Source organism: Lasioglossum baleicum, chromosome 5 (assembly GCF_051020765.1).
Source record: "Lasioglossum baleicum chromosome 5, iyLasBale1, whole genome shotgun sequence".
In the NCBI taxonomy this organism is placed as follows: Eukaryota; Metazoa; Arthropoda; class Insecta; order Hymenoptera; family Halictidae; genus Lasioglossum; species Lasioglossum baleicum.
In genome coordinates, this window is record NC_134933.1 from 4657349 (window position 1) to 4674215 (window position 16867).

The following is a 16867-nucleotide window of genomic DNA, read 5'->3' on the forward strand; positions in this document are numbered from 1 at the left end:
AGTGACAACAATAAAACCGGATGCATCGATCGCGAGAGAATTAATCGGGGAGCTGTTTATGGAGGCGAGCGACTCGATGCAAATTCACAATAACGTGCCGATGCGTCGCATCGTTTCGCCACAGTTGAATCGCAGTATCATCGAAGGTAACGATCGATGCTTACAGCAATCTCCCGGGACTCTCTGCTCTTATTGGCTCGCGGAAGAGTTTCATTACGGTACGAAACACGTCAGAAACGCTCGACGCGTGTATCTCGCGTTACCGATCCCCTACGATCGATTTCTCGATTGCAAAGATCACGTCTCTCGCGAACTCTTCCACCTTCTCCTTCTCTCTCCCTCTCTCCCTTTCTCTTTCACTTCTCTTGCACGTTTTTTCCCTTTATACTTCTTCTGTCTCGAGAGCGCATAGTCGATGCAAGCTGCCGGGAGATCTTTATCGGGACACACGGGCTTGCAGTAACGTAGGCAACGTGAATCATAAGCGACTTCGGGAAACTCTAATCGATTCTCGCGGTCTGCGTCGAGCTTTTTGCCTCTTTACCTCCGCGTGGACAAAAAAGTAACCAATTTCCATCGTCATTCCCGAGAAAAATCAGAAGCTAGAGAGACCGCACATAATTTCGACGGAATGTGCCCGTAAAAACGGGTATTCTCTGATCGTGCTTTTATCTTCCAGCATAGATCGGAGTAAGATGGCCATTCTATACGAAAATCTGTAACTTTTTTATTTCGTGCACAAAAGACAGTGCTCCAGAAACATAATCTTGAAACATAATTTTACTGTCATCTTCGATTTAAAATGAAACACTAAATGAATAAAATGATCACTTTACCTGACTATAATAAAATCAATTTTGACAATGACAATTTGATAACGACAAGGAACGGTCGTTTCTACGCCAAATGAACACTGGCGAGAGAGAAAGAGATTCGTAGCAAATGATGGATATAAAAATCAGTGTTTTACTTACCAGACACGCATCGATAATGTGCTTCGAGGTACTTGTGCGTGTTGGGACAAGGATCGCCGAATTGCATAGTGGACGCAACGATGCTGCAGTTCTGCTGGTTGTTGCACCTGGATATCGAGGGTTTCGAATCGCGGTTAATCGAAAGTGCACCCTTACCAAGTGCACTGTACCATGGATACTCTGTCCCTTTTCTTTGACCGTAATGGGGGTTGGATCGAGAGACTTTTTCGACGTAGATCGCGATTTACAACTCGTGTTCGCTCCGAAATCCAAGCTTCCTCCAACGGCTCGATCGATCTCACAAAAGAAGGAGAAGGTATCGAAGATCGGAGGCATTTTCCTCGCGATTATTCCGACCTTCGACTATCCTCTTTATCCCCTTTGTGCCGGTATTAACGCTTTAAAATGGCTGCTGCCGATCTTCTCGTTTCGATCTCTAGACCGTGGGAAGGACTTGGACAAGCGAAAAGAAAAATATTGCACCAACCTAGACAATAGTACTGCGCCTCGATGTACTTCCCGGTTCCGGGACACGGGTCCTCCTCGAAAATGTCGCTGCGCACGTCCACCATACAGGAATTACGATAATTACACCTGCAATCGTCACGTGAGCAAGAGAACGTTACCCCAGAGGACAATGATTGCGGGAGATTCAGCGTCCTTCGACGGAATCACGAACCGAGAATCAAAGGCTATGGCGCCTGAGGGGGATCGAAATCGACCTTGAAACCCTTCATCCGATCCGCAACTTCACTTGGAAATTTGTTCAGGGAACGAACACTCGGAATTGATATATCACAAGACTCATGGACGAATGAATTTCAGTTCTTGCACGAGACAGGCTTGGGCATGTTTTCCTCAAAAATAAAAAAAAATCAGTGACTCTCACCCTTTCGTTTTGTTACAACTATATAATTTCTTGAAAAATTAATCAGTCTGCAACTTCATTCCAATATGTATATGTATTCTAAATTCTCTTCGTTTTTGAAACATCTGTTCGAACACGTAGTATAGAATAAAATAGATTGTGGAACGAAGAGAAAGATTCCTGTTTCCCTGAATGAAATAAGATTTTCGGGTGTCGTTGGAACGAACACTTTTAAAGCACTTTGAACAATGCCCACGCCCGTCGTACGTACGTGATCACACCGGAAAAAGCGAGAATGAGTCGCGGTAGCTTCAGCAAAAGTGTTAGTGACAATAGACGTCTGATGTCGTTTCCAGGACAATGGGTTAGTAGAGACAAGGGTTTGCAAGAGTTTTAGAAGCAACAATAGAGGCGGTCGAAGGCGGGCCGGACGAGCCCGTACGTGTGTCGTGTGCCGAATTTCGTCCGGTGTTAATGTTTCTCCACGGCTATGTACAGAAAATCATGCAGAGGGGGATGACGTTGCCTTAGAAAAAGAAGATGCTTTTCGAACGGTCTGCGGCCAAGTTGACAATAATCGAAGTTTCGAGCAAAGTCTTTGGCGTTCTTACGGGCGCCGCGCCGCGCACCGCGGTTTCTCTCTCTCTCTCTCTCTCTCTCCCTCAAGAGAGCGCTTAATGGCCGAATGCGAAAGTATCGGTGGCACGAAATGGTAAACTTTCGAGAGGAATTCTGCGTCACGGCGATCCCCCTCCCTCCACTTCTTCGTTGGTACTTTACCGGGACCCTTGTTCGTTAAAAGGCATCTCGTTCTTGGGAATCGCGAAGGAGAGAACTCTTAACTCTTAAAGCTCAGTCTCTCGCGGAGTACAATGGGACGAGAAGTCAACGTTCCTTCCCTTCTGTTCGAGCGATGTCCCGATCTCCGTTTACCAGCGACACGTTTTCATTTTCCACCGGTAATCGGACGACGCGCAGCGCCTCGTTCGCGACGATTGTTCGATTTAAAATGTACTCTAATCGTCTTATCGCGTCGCCCCCTTCCCCGTAACTTGCTCTCGAAACGAAATCGTCCCGCGGAAAGTAAATCGATAAATTGAATGAAATCCCAGGCGACGAGATGGGGACGCACAAAGGAAGCTGCTTCGTTGCTTTTAATGCTATTACGAAAATATCGTCGACGCGGTCACACCGGAAACGGAGGAGTCGCCGGTAACGAACCGATCGATCCCGACCCGCGCGCGACTTAATGAAGAAATACAATTGGAACGTGCGTCGCCGGTGCTCGATTGCAGCTTCTGCAGCCTTGGCCGAGCCATGTTTTCGAGTACTTGAGTCGAAAACCGGATTTACCCGTCTTTTCTGTGCAACTTTCAATAACGAACGTGTCTCTGGTTTTCCGAAAGCTATTCGTTCCGAGCCACGATCATTTTCAAGTCTGATGCAGACTATCAGGCCTGTCGCAGCTATAATGAAATTTGTAGTTAAATTTTTTTGGAAAAGTCGCGGGAGACACGTAGTTTCGTACAATTTGAATGTAGGTTGCACCGGTGCATTCTACGGTGAATAATATACACGGCGATCTTAGATTCGGCAAGGTGTGCAGGGCTTAATCTCGGTCGGAGCGGGGAAGCTATTAAAGTGGGTACACAGGCCATTGTTGGCCAGTGCGGAGCGAAGTGCAGGTGCAAAGCCCACACACGGCCTGTTATCGGTCCGCGTGGCAGCCACTATTTCGGAGGATTAAGCGGCCTCGTCGGTCGTCGGTTTTACACGTGGAAATTTTGCGGACCGAATCTAGGTCTGGCTTACGTTCTCCGGTTTCGGGAATCATTTATTTTTTGTCCGCCCATTTTGTACGCACAACAAACGCGTGCTCGGTCGAGGTACAACTTCCGAAGAGACGAGAGAGGAAGAGAGAGCGAGATCGTTCCTTCAAAAGCGGAAAGGATTAATTCGCGCTGCGGATCGATCCGGAACGAGGACGAACAATCGAACGAAAGGGCGGAATTCTCGTTGACTTTGCGGGGGTCGTCGGTTCGTCGTGATTCGAGTGGCGTGTATCGACAGCCCATGGGAAGTTCCGGTTACTCCGCGTAATTGGCCCCAGCTCGTAGATTACTATGTTACGGGGGAAGAAACGCGGCGTACGGCTCTCTCCGTTATCGGCGATCGTTCCGAATTTATGACTAGCAGAGACGAAACCGTCGCGTTCATTTCGATAGACAGGAAATATAATCAGCTGGCTTAGGTTACGATCATTCAATCCGAAATTTCATGGGAATTCGATTTCGATTCAATAACGTCCATTCCGTTTTAACGAGCGTCGGTTTTCTTAGCATGTAGTGTCCCCGAAAGCGTTGACGCGAAGGGAATATTTTTCGTCGATCGCGGGAAGCGTTATCAGTCGCCATTGTTTCGCGCGAATAATGGATAACATTGTTTAAATATTGCACGCCTTTAACAGCGTGGGTAGTTTGTCATTCAGAACAAAAATTGGTTCGCTCGAGCGAGCTATTCTGCTGGGAAAAATATTGGAAACGAACATAGACGTGTAGCGTTCGTGCGCGATTATGTTCCGGAGAATATTTGTTACGTGTTCGGAGGGGCTGCTGAAACTTTGTAGTGCCGATAAAGTTTCAGGCTTTTCTGCAAAGACGTTCTACTTCGGCGCTGTATTTATTATTTCCCTTTACATAGTAGCTGTTCTGTTGTTCCAGTTCTTAAAGGAAACGCGTTGGACAGAACTCCTATCTTCATAATCGTTTCTCACTAGAACTACACAATGTAATCCAACAAACTAGGAAGCATGATAGACACATTGCTTGCCTATGAATTTTTGTGAAAATGCTAATATTTGTAATTACGAGAAATTCAATACTTCAGGACACTTCGAATAACATTACTGTTCCATTTGTTATTAATATTCTTCGTGATCGTGCTTTTTTCGATACGACGTCACCCTTTTCCGCAGGGTTGCTCTCACCCGCACATTTCGCCCGCCCCGTCGAATAGAGCCAAGGGTAAACGTAATTTCAGACGGATAAATTATGAGCGAACACGAAAAATTGCCATTTCGGGGATGTTGGGGCGCTCGTTATTAAGGGCTTCGGTTTCCTTTAACCTCCCCTGCCTCGTGTCCTGACCCGGCTGCGTTTGCGCGTTCACGTATCGCGGAGTCGCTTGTTGCCTGCTTTAATCATCGATTTCACGATGATTCAGAGGCCTTCCGTCTCGCGTGGGCTCAGCCTCGGATTTAATATGTCTCGACCGGTTCACGGCTCGCCCCGTCATTTGTCCGTGCAACCCTCCCCCCCTGTTATTTTTCGCCCGAAAGAAATTTCTCCTTTTCTACTTCACGCGATTCTCGGCCGAATAACGCTCGAATAATAAAAATTCTGAGCCGGTAAATAACCGCTGCAGATAACAACGTGAAAAGCTATTTCTTTTACAAGTGTTCCAAGTTGTTTTATCGCATCCGAGTGCACGGATAGCGATCGCGTATAGACCGTTGACTTTCTCGCTTGTAAGAAAGCGAGGCAAAACATTCGAGTAAGCGGTCGATCCATTATAAATATTCTCGAGAGACGGAAATTCGTTACTCCGAAATGCAGACGATGTGAGCGCTATTTACAGGAGATCATTGCGCTCTGGAGTGAGTGATCGATGCATCGGTGATTCGATTACGACGAGCTACGGCGGCGTTGCGGCGAAAATGAAAGGGAATCAGGCGATTCGAGAAATCGTTCGGCGAATTTACGGTAGTTTGCGCACGCGAGGATGTTTAGGGTGTATAATCGGCGCTCGGCAGAAAGAGTGTATCGACGCGTTCGCTCCCGAGTATGCTTAGGCACGATTCACGAGGGCCGTCGCGTCGCGTCGTTCATCTTGGCGATTCAACGCTGTCAAACACACCGATATTTGCATTCCGGGGTGTACAGAATTTATTGTTATCGTCTCCCGGCTCGGTCTATTTCAAGCTGACTTTAATATGTCATAGCAACCGAGCGGCAAAAAATCTCGTCGTGGAGCTTTTCCCAAAAGTCCGAGACTTAATTTTCATTAATTTTTAAAGGAACCACGTAGGGCAACGTTCGGGGAATATTCTGTTTCGCGCAGGAGAAGCATTGAAAATCACCGATATGCGTTTTAAATAAAGCTCAGACCTTAAAGCCCTACAGAAAAGTTTATTCAAATGATAGCCCGAAACCCAGCGTTTTTCTTCTATCTAAAGCTCCGGCCGATGATTTACGATATCCTTATTTATGCGCCTAGCGTTTAATAACGCAAAAGGGAACGGGCCGCGACGCCTCCGTGTCACGCGACACCTAAGGGCTGCAAAGTACATCTCTCGTGTAAAAAGGCTCTTGCACGAACCGTCCGGGAATGTTTTACTATTTATAACCTCCCTTAATTGTTGAATTTTATGCTTTACATTTCCGACATTTTATTTCTTTTGTGTAGCCGCGGCACCCGTGTTTCTAACTTTATGCTCGCGGAACGAATCCCTTTTAATTCCTGTCCCTTCCGAGAGAAAATTCATTTTCACCAGAAATAAATATAATGTTTCCATCCTCGCGCGTCCTCCATCTTTGTTCCTTCGCTTCGCGAACGAAAAAGCTCTTTTCATCGACCGCGTACAGTTCTCGGAAAAAAAATAGTTACTTTAATTACCTTATTTCGCCCGACGCTCTTGTTATCCGCGGTAAGTGCAAAACTTCCTGCGATTTTCTCGGTTTATTCGAGTTTTAACTAGGATAACAAACTTGCCCAACGAAAAACAGTCATTTTATTACTGTTAGGCTAAAGGTAATTCAACAAATCCTAAAGTGTTCACATAAATATATCAAGACGTCGTCGCCGTGTTAATTTCATCCTGAATTAGATGTTCCGGGGTCGCTGATGACTCCGACAAAATTTCTGTACACTTTTCGTTATCGTATTACTTTAACGTTTTTGAAACATTTGGGAGTATTGCAAGATAATAAATTTTTGTGCAACTTTCTCTATTACTACCCAAATTCTTGTACGATTTCCTCAGCATACGAGTTGATCAATCTTCTTCAAATTTTACACACGTATAAAATAGAAATCTCGTTATCTCGGGAAATAAAATGATGCACGAAATTTTCATTTGAAAAACTGATGCCCACAGTGGAGGAATGACGGCTCTAATGTAACCTGTAGCGCGAGTTGGCTCTACGGGGAATATTATCGCAGCTTCCATGCGGAGGACGCGTTGAAAGCTCCGCGCGACGCGTCGCACGAAGGACTCGGTTCGATCGATTCGCGGGAGCTCGTAACGCGGTAATCCTATTTCATGAACACGGGACGGCGAATTGAATGAACGACCGTTCGAGTTTCTCAAAGCGACCGATTTTCAATTTTCCCCCGTACACCCGCGCGTTTCTTCCCCTGGTTTTATTCGTCGGTCCGGCCTCGCGCGGCGCGACGATGCGACGCGAGGCGAGCGCGGAGCAGAGCGGAGCGGAGCCGGATCCCGGCGCTGTGTGTCAAAGGGAAAATGGGTTTTCCCGGCGATTTTCGGTGGTCCGTGTGCGTCGTGAGTCCTCGCGAACAATCCGGCGGGTTCGCTTGCACAAAGAAATTCCACCGGCGATTAAAAAGTTACGGGAATCTCGACACGGTGAAACGGGAAACGCCTCGGTTTCGCTCTCTCTCTCTCTCTCTCTCTCTCTCTCTCTCTCTGAGCTCTCTCGACCGGAGCCTTCCTCTCGATTTCTCTCGTTGAATCGAACCTTTCGCACATACATGTACACAGGTTCCGTTTCCTTGTCGGAACCGTAGGCGTGACTCGACTCGCGTTACAGCCTCGCGATTCCTGATACGAGAGCCCAGCCGAATGATTTTTCATAATCTGCCTGAGTACGGGGGGAGCCCGGTTAATTGATTTTTCGCCGATACACCGACTTGCAGGGAGCCTCCTCCATTAATTTCACGCCGGGTACCGCTCGCTCGATCGCGCGCGCGCGCGCGCGCGAGCACTCGGTATCCACGTATATACGCTGTTATGGTTTCACCGCGATCTCCCGTCGCTCCCGATGGCCAGCGTGTTTTCGGCTAAAACTGAATCCGTGTACCCGCGCGGACCTCATTTCGCGCCCCAATTTCCAGCCGCGAATGGCGGTTCCGTGTCGCCCGACCCGCCCCGAATGATCGACTCGTCCGTCGACCTGCTACGCGTATACCAGGTGTCCCTAAAGAAAACAACATCGTCGCGATTCAACTATTATTCCGAATGAGACTTTTCACCGGCCAACGCCGCGTCGGCATTTCTGCCAGAAAATTTTGGATTTTTACGAGTTAGGTATTCTGGAATAAACAAGCATGCGCAAATTGAGATGCGCAAATTTGTTTGAGCAGGAACACAGAACTTTCTGAACGACCTAATTTGAACTTTACGGAATTGAAGGACGCTTAATTATAACCAAAAAATTGTCCACCTTCGAACTCCTGTAGAGAAAAGGCGGGTCGGACAGTTAAAACAAACATGAAAGAAATATATTACAAATAAACACACAGAACATGTTTTTCAAATAATATTAAAATCATAGCAATATATTACAGCTTCTGATTCCGTCCACTCAAAATAAGAATAGAAGAAACGCAGCTTTAATATCTCACCCTATTTTGTAACGATGGAGACACTTAAAAACGAGTTCTGGGGCGTGAAACTACAGAATTGACCCTTTAACCCTTACATATGTCAATAACTCTTTTTTGAAGCGAAACTACTTTTAAACTTCTTTACTGTTTTTACTGACAAATTTCACGATTATTGTAGATTTTTATGTTCTGGATGATCGCAGATTAATTTATACTTGAGGCTTACAAAAATATCGCAGAGAATTTTGATTAGTGACGTAAGCGTTACAATGATAGATAAATAAATCGAGAGTTTTTCGGTTATGATTCAGTGCTCCATTAATTTTACGAAGTAGCGTATATCTAGACATTGTTGCACGTGAAATGTCCGGTTTTTCGCTGTAACTATTTAATAGTAAGGAACGTAATTTTGTCCTCTAACCAATCCAGAGGTCAGAGAAGCAGAACGTAGGAAGCGACAGATGGGCCTTCGATTGTGAAAAATCCGACTGAAATTTGTTCACCGTACCGTAGAGCTTCTCTGATGCTACTCTATTTTCAATCAATTATGTTTCATAACAATTTTTCCATGAACGCGTAGAATCCAGGTTTTAAAGCAGTACACAATACATCTGCAGATATACTATTAGTATTTTTCGATTTGAACGCGCGCTAGCATACAATGCATAAAATCGGACATTTGATATGTAGCAACCTAGAAAAACGTTAAACCTGGCACTTTTTTATCAGACTTTTCCAGAGCCAAACCGAATTGATAGAAACGAATTAAAAGAGATTCGATCACAGATTGTGAATGAGAACACGGTGGAGCGAATACTTCGATGCACGTTGTTCATAGGTAGAATGGAAAATTGAATTCCGTTGAATATCATGGATTGATTGAACCGAAGCGAGGAGAAACGTTGCGCTCCGTTACTTTGCAGCTTATTAATTTCTCTAATCTCTCGAAAAAATCAAACCGTGCAAAACCCCGCGATCCAAAAATGATTTCGCGTTACCCATGCTCCCGATCGCTTTCGATCCGCGTGTTTAACTAGCGGAACGTCGTGAGTAATCCGTGGATACGTTTATCCACGGTTCGACAGGTCCCTCTGCATGATATTTCACAGTAATAATCTTTTTTAGCATCTGAGATATTATTGAAACAGCCGCGTTACGCACTCCGGATAGTGGTAGGACGTTCCCCGATATTCTATCGCATATTCTCGGCGATCGTAAAAGAGAAAAAAGAGCGAATCAAGTGGTCGCCGTAAATAATCGAACGCGCGTTCTCTCTCCAGTTAATATTCCTTTTGCTCCTGTTGCTGGTAGAGTTGCGTTTAATCAAGCATAGAATCGATAGGAAATGATTCGTGCAGAATTCCATGTGTGAACCGATGCGTCCGATGGTTACAAAGTGTATATATATATATGTATGTATACTGGTGAGACGAGCGAGCGTGACGAACGTCGACGAAAAAGCCTCTTTTCCACCAAGAATTTCCCCCAGGATATGTAATTTCCCTCGCAGACACATGACAAAGTGGTAAAACGAGAGAACACAGCGCAGGAGCTCTTCGTGGCATTGCGGACGGTGACAAGAGAAAAGGGAAAGATCCATGGCAGCACACGTGGCGTTCTTTTATGTATATATGTATATATATATAAAGATTAATAATTACACCTGGAATGATATCTTCGGAGAGGGAGACTTGAAAAGCGTTTCATAGTTCCTTCGTTAATCATTACTGCAAACGTTGATAGACATAGTTGATAGTCTCCCTCTGCGAATGCTCGGGTTGCTACCGCGATCGTGAGATGTCAAACAATTGATATAGTGTCCAGGATCGTGAAATGAAAAATTTCGGGAGATCATTGCAGCGGATGCGCCACTGGCCAGCGCGAAGCGTTGCAATGATCGAGAATCGAATTGGACACGATCGCGGCTGCGTCGAGCGCACATATATCCAGCAATTCTCACTGCAAGTACATTAGACAATAACCGAGGCATGCAGTTGGTCGCTTGTGTGTCAAGATGGAGCAAGGATATCACGGAGAGTGCGATATTTGTGCTTCGTGCTTCGTATATACACAGTGACGTTCTCCTGGCGTGGCAGAGTTCGTGTGCAGGGATTCGCCTCGGAACTTCTCCCCGATTTCGCACCCCCTACTCATCCTCACCTGTATCTGGTGCCGCCTCTCGCCCCTCCCCCCTAACCACCCCAGACACCGCGACACCAGGGGTAACTAGAAATATTCGTCGGACTTTCCCCACGTTTCCGTGATTGGAATACTTTTAAGTACCTAACTGGGAGCGGCTTTCTGTCTCTCTTTCTCCGCGAAGAGTCTCTTCCTCTTAATCTGCCGGAGGATTAAACGAGTTTTGTCGACGGAACTTGAGAGAGGGCACCGACACACGCACGCGCCGGTACAATCTCGCGAGCTGAATACAACCAGATATTACGCGGTTACTTGCCAGGAATTTATTCCCCGGACGAGATATGGCAAATGTGAAATAGTTGCCCCGCGTTTGCATTCCGTAACAGCGCCCCGGTCGCCCGAGAATGCGACCGCCAAGATTTTGTAACTTAATTCTAGGCCCTCCAACCATTTTGTCCGGTTGCATTCATTTAGAACTTGCCATCGGTTGTTCTATTTCGTGTATATTTATATTTATGTATAGAACGTGTTAATAAAACGCGAGCGGCTGTAGGCCGGCTTACTTCGAGGATCGAATCGATTGTTAAAGGTAAAAGGATGCTAGTTCCTTGGCTCTTTTAAATAGCATCGCGGAAGATGTAGCGGGCCATTATCGGCTGGATCGGCTAAGCAGCTTAAGCGGGGTGTCGACGCAGGACCCGCAGCGTGTTAATAGTTTATCATCGCTTTAGCGCTTAATCGCCAATTACAGTCGGAGTCTATTAGCATTTTAACCATCGATTCGACTAATGAAAATCCTGAAAGAGCCGGGTAACGATCTGTTCCGATCGATTCCGGGGAACGTCTATGCCGGAATCGATCGGAAAAAAATTGAAAACCGAGCAAATCCAGCGTTAAAAGCGAACCGGTAGGAAACGAAACAACGATGGCAAAGGCTGACCTAACCGTGCGACAGTTATTCCGAATCGCGTCAGCGTCTTTCGATCGAACGGAACAGCTAATTTCGCCTAACGAGATTACTGGGAATTCGCGCGGCCTCAATTAGCCTCGGTTAAACGCCGGAAACCGAGCTGAAATCGGAAGGGAAAAATAGAAGTCGCTCGAATTAAAGGGAATCGGACGGAGCGCAAATGAAAATTATAAGCTCTCGACGAATCTTCGCGCTCTGTACGTTACGCTCGTAAATCCTCGAGCGTGTAATATCGGAAATTACTGCTCACGATCATATTATTCCACGGTCGTCTTCAAAAAAATTCCGAGGTTATCAAGACACGACTTTCTGTGTTTACTCGAGGGGGTTCACCGGAAACCGTAAACGTCGATCGTCGAGCAGGGTCGTGCAATTAGGAATGTGTAGTCTACAGCGGCTGCCAATTTAAATTTGTTAGAAATTAATGACAGACTTCTCCAAGTTTTGTTTGGCTTCTTAGTGTTCTATTAATTATAATTTGGAAAAATTTCTTTCCCTACTAGCAACAGAGACAGGGAGTGTCTCTGTATCATAGCACGACACGGCCTTGCACGCGACCCTCACGTTACGAAAAGAAACTGTCCCGGCGGAAATGAAGGACAAACACGAGAGCCGGCTGCGAGTTTTCCCGGACGCGAAAACGACGAAACGTGACCCCTAATCATCATTTCATTAGTAGCTGACCGGCCCGGTACCAATTCCGGGGACTTGTTTATCGACGCGAGACACAGGTGGAGCCCCGAGGAGACCGCCATTCCTCTCTTCGGCCCTCGTCGATCACGGGGGTCGGCCGTGTTTTGATAAATACCCGCCGAGACAGGATAGTATTTCGAGGGAGACATTCCTCTAATTGTTTACCATCGGGTCGGAGACTCTGCCTCGAGGTCGCTCGATCGCGTCGCGCGAAATTACGTTCTTCTCGCGTTTCCCTGCCACGGTTAATTATCTTCGACGGCCACGATGACGAATCGTGAAATTGTTTAATATATCTACGACGGATCGATTACGCCGCATCGCATCTCCGTCTGTACCGTGAAGGAATTCCTTCCACGTTGACCCCCTCTTCAACGACCGCCCCCGTTCTACATTATTTTCTTTTTACGGTTCGATTTCGTTACCTCTCGGCCGATCGATAGTTATTAATTGGTGGACAAACAAGCGCCGGCGAAACCTTGAATTTCACTTCCGAAAGTAACGAGCAGCGTTACGCGCTTCCGATCGCGCCGATCGATTATCCGTAGGCCGGCACGGAAACATTCGGGAAATATCAATACCAAGAGCACCGTCCCCCGAAAACGCGATGTTTTTTTTCGCTATTATTGCGGATACAGGCGCGGTTTTTGAAACATTAATGGAAATAATAGCTCGCGGTCGCGGACGTTCACAAACTGTTTTATGGATCGGCGGTTCAACAGGTTCGCCGCCATTTGCGCGACGCGGGAACAATAATCGGTTTTCTTTTTGGTAGCTGGACCGCGGATTTTTATGCAAAGTAAAAATTTATTTGGTTTTTTAAACGTTTTGATAAGTCGGAAATGGTGTAACAGTATTTGTAAATTCTTCGCCATCAGTGGTCTTGTTATGCTTTTACTTTGTTGGTCGCACGAGAGCGGAATTAGTCGAGTAAAACGGTTTATGGTTCGATAAGCTACGACACGACGATCCACTAAAAACTGTCCCGCGCGTTCCTTTGCTGTTGAAATTGGATTCCAACGAACAAAGTATCCAGAAAGGCACGTCTCGTTGGTAATGATTTTCGGCGCCACGGTATTCCACGGCGAACCAAAAAAAAAGCCAATAGAGAAGACCGTTCTCGAGAAGATTCCGAAGTTTTCGAACTGGTTCCCGGTCGGTCAGAGCTAACGACGAGAGTCGAATCATCGAGTGGCTATTAGCGCAATGTAATTACACCGCGATTGCGCAACGTCGGGCAAAGAATCCGAGATGGCAACAACCTTCTTGGCAGGTCTCTCGACGAAGCAGCACGCGATATGATTCCGCTAAAACAATGACTTCCACTTCGATAATTATCGAATTGCAGTTTTAAAGTTCTCTCGATGCACGAAATTTCCGTTCTGTTAATGAATTTCTCGGGAACGCGTTACGAAATTGTCCACGCGTTACGTTTTCAACAAACCCTCGATCGATGAGCTAACAATTAACTAGCGATGGCGTAAACTTTTGGAACACTCGTGATTCGATCACGTTCATTTCCAATCATGGTGATTTTTACAGTCATTCATGATTTTCGTGATCGCTTCTGATTAGTGGAGAGCATAACTGTTCTTCTAAACTGTAAGTTCTACATGAACGAAATCAAGACAAAATTGCGAGTTACATCGCGTTTTTATCAAATTCATTAGATTTGCGTTTTCTGTAATTGTTAAGCACGCCATCGCTATAATTAACCTAAAAGTAATTAATAATTACTTTTATAATAATATGTTATTTGATAAATAATGTGTTAAAGTTAAATTGTACAAAGAAAGTTTTCATTTTAGAATAACATCTGGCAAAATAGAGCAGTAGATTATGTCTGTAATTAGTTTGCAAATATTCCGAGTACCGCAAACATGGGCAAATTCGTGCAGCAAGTTCGGGCGAGGCGGTAAATAGAAAACGAAATGATCTGATGTAGGTTCGGCGGAAAACAAAGTGACAGGGCCATCGATCGAGAGCGAACGCGACACGTAATGGAACTAATTTCCGCGTTTAAAGCCGTTGCCCCCGCGAATTGGCCGTTCTTTTCCGATCTAATTGCTTCGGTTCCCGAGCGTTGGCAGATTAAGAGTGGAAAATCCACTAACGCGCGCGTCATTTCTCAACGGCGTAATGAACATTTCCACGGTTACGCAACGGGCCGTCATTAATTCCGTAGACGGAATTTCGCAGCCGACCCCCGGCCATTCAATTTCATTAATCGTTCCAGGCGAAAGCCGTCCTCTCGACCCCGTCCCGGTTTCACTTAAATCGTAATCTCGGACGTGGCTCGGCCCGCCGTGCCGCCCCAGCCCCCGCTGATAAATCTGCTACTAACCAACCAGTCTCTAAACGCGCGTCAATCCGCCGTTTCGACGCCGGATCCGAAACAGGCTTTGTTCTATGGCGCGTTAATCCGCGATCGGTCCTTTCCGCGCCGATTAAACCGATTTCCCGAACGAAATTCTGGCCAGCTTCTGCCCCCTCTCCCGTCCCCCGCTCCCAGCACTAGACGATCTAGACGTTGGTGGTCTTTCAGGGCCACCAAACCCTCCCCCCCCCCCATCGTTGCGAGCGAGGAAGATTAGCAAATCAACGCAGAATCTATACCAAGAGAGAAAGAGGCAGCACCCCTACGCATAAGCTAAAGGGTCTCCCTACTTCAACGCTCTGGCACGAGGCACAACTTGGGGAATTTAAAAAATAACAATTACAGACTTTGTGCGGTTATTCGTCAACATTCAAAGGACGTATTCAAATTTTTATAGGCAATTTGTAGTAACCTTTGTTAAAGTTGTAACAATAGCAGCGAACCCATGTTAGGGATGTTTAACTATCTGGACGACCCATGAGAAATGCGATTTTCGTATTATTGGAAGGTGATGTACCAACACATAATTACTGTACTATACAAGTACATATTCTCTACTTGTGTACTCTACTGTATGTACGTACAAGGTTATGGTTAAGTTTTTGTACGTCACCTTTCAAGAATACAAGAGGACATTAATATTACTTATGAAGGAGCGATTTCCAGAAATCGTCAAAGCAGAGAGACCCCTTAACGTTAACAGGAGTTGGCTACTGATAGTTTGCGAGAAAAAAAGATAGCGGGATAGCGAGTAGTTACCACCGTCGCCGGGAGAATCACTGCGAACTACTTGTCCCCTGGCACTCAGGATACGCTTGCTCCATTTTGCTTACCTTCCCAGTAGAGCCCCAGAGGCACCGTGTTAAAGGAGGAGTGCTAGAGCGGATAACGCTGCTGGCTGCCGTGCGAGGATTTCCATTCGGGTCGACTCGAAATCCTCGTCCGAGGTAAAGCAATTTTGGTATTCCAATAAGTGACGGCGCTGTCTCGCGCGGCAGTCGGCAATAGTGGGATCTTTGTACTTGCTGGGAGGAGCACTACGACAAAGGGATCTTTCGGAGGAGCGAAACACAACGAGACACCCACAACACCTTGCGTTAAGTGTTTTAAGCGGGTTCGTACATGCGTGTGAATTTCCAGGTCGATGCACTTTGCGTAAAACCACACCCTGGGTTAGAGGACGGGAACGATGATGTTAGACGGTTACGATGGATGAACAGAGCGGGAGTAGAACAGAAAAAAAGCTGCTGAAAGTATAGCGGAAGTGTGAGTCTTAGAACGAAACCTCTTGGAATTTGAAATCCTTTTATCGTAGTTGAGACAAAATCAACGGATCCCTCGAGCTTCCCATTTTTATTGTTCCGAGAGGAAACGAAGGATCCTGTGATTTACGGGCTCCAGGAGAGATCGATTGATCCTTTCTCAACTGTGTCTATCGCGCGGTCAAACATTGCGTGGCGCCGCGCCGTGGCAACGTTGATTCTCGTTTCGCCGTGAGTCTACCAGATCGGACGGTTCCAGCGAAGCACGCGTCAAAGATAACGGCGGCGATAATCATTTATTTCACTGTTCGTTTCCTTACTGATAAAGGCAAGTCCGCGAACTCGATTAAAATCGTTCTCTCGGCGAAGAAAGAAGAAAACCGATCGAGTTTCCGCTGCGAACCGTCTTCCTTGGTTCTTCAACCCTGCTGCGTTCTCCGACGCCGATATTTTTCGATCTTTTAACCAAGTTCTCCTCTTTGCTCGACACTGTTTAAAACGTATGACTCTACCGAAGACCGTAGCAGAGTTAAATACTTCGATATTCTCCTTCGAATGCATCGGATATCGGTGAATCCTGTTTTGTAAAACTTCTTGGTCCCACGGAACGTACTTTTGCGACACGACAAAGAGAAAAAGAGACTAATGAGAGACCGAGAGAGAGAGAGAGAGAGAGAGAGAGAGAGAGAGAGAGAGAGAGAGAGAGAGAGCACGAGCGTACGTCAGGGACAGATAGCGATCAGCGATCTCCCCGATCGATTCCGCGGGAAGCAGTTAAATTGACGTCGAACTCCTCCGACTCGTCTTGCGAAACGCGTGCTCGCGCGAGTATGCGAACGGTTGCGAGGATCCGTCGACGCGACGCGACGCGACGGGACTTCGCCTGTTAAAGTTAATCGGAAAGTTATTACCGCGGCTGGGTCCTTAGACGGTGCTCCAGCTTGAAACGCGTTTTTC

At 46.3% G+C, this 16867-nt stretch overlaps 1 protein-coding gene across 10 annotated transcripts in view; it reads right to left on the bottom strand.

The window, feature by feature from the left end:
• Positions 1 to 16867, bottom strand: part of LOC143208633 (latrophilin Cirl) — a 427202-nt gene that overhangs the window by 29933 nt on the left and 380402 nt on the right. For 9 of the 10 annotated variants that reach the window (XM_076423213.1, XM_076423211.1, XM_076423207.1 and 6 more), the window contains one exon: positions 975 to 1081. In XM_076423213.1, the coding sequence (XP_076279328.1) occupies positions 975 to 1081 (107 nt within the window). Of the gene's footprint in view, positions 1 to 974; positions 1082 to 1461; positions 1569 to 16867 lie in introns of all 10 variants that reach the window. The other variant, XM_076423208.1, reaches the window with a different exon arrangement.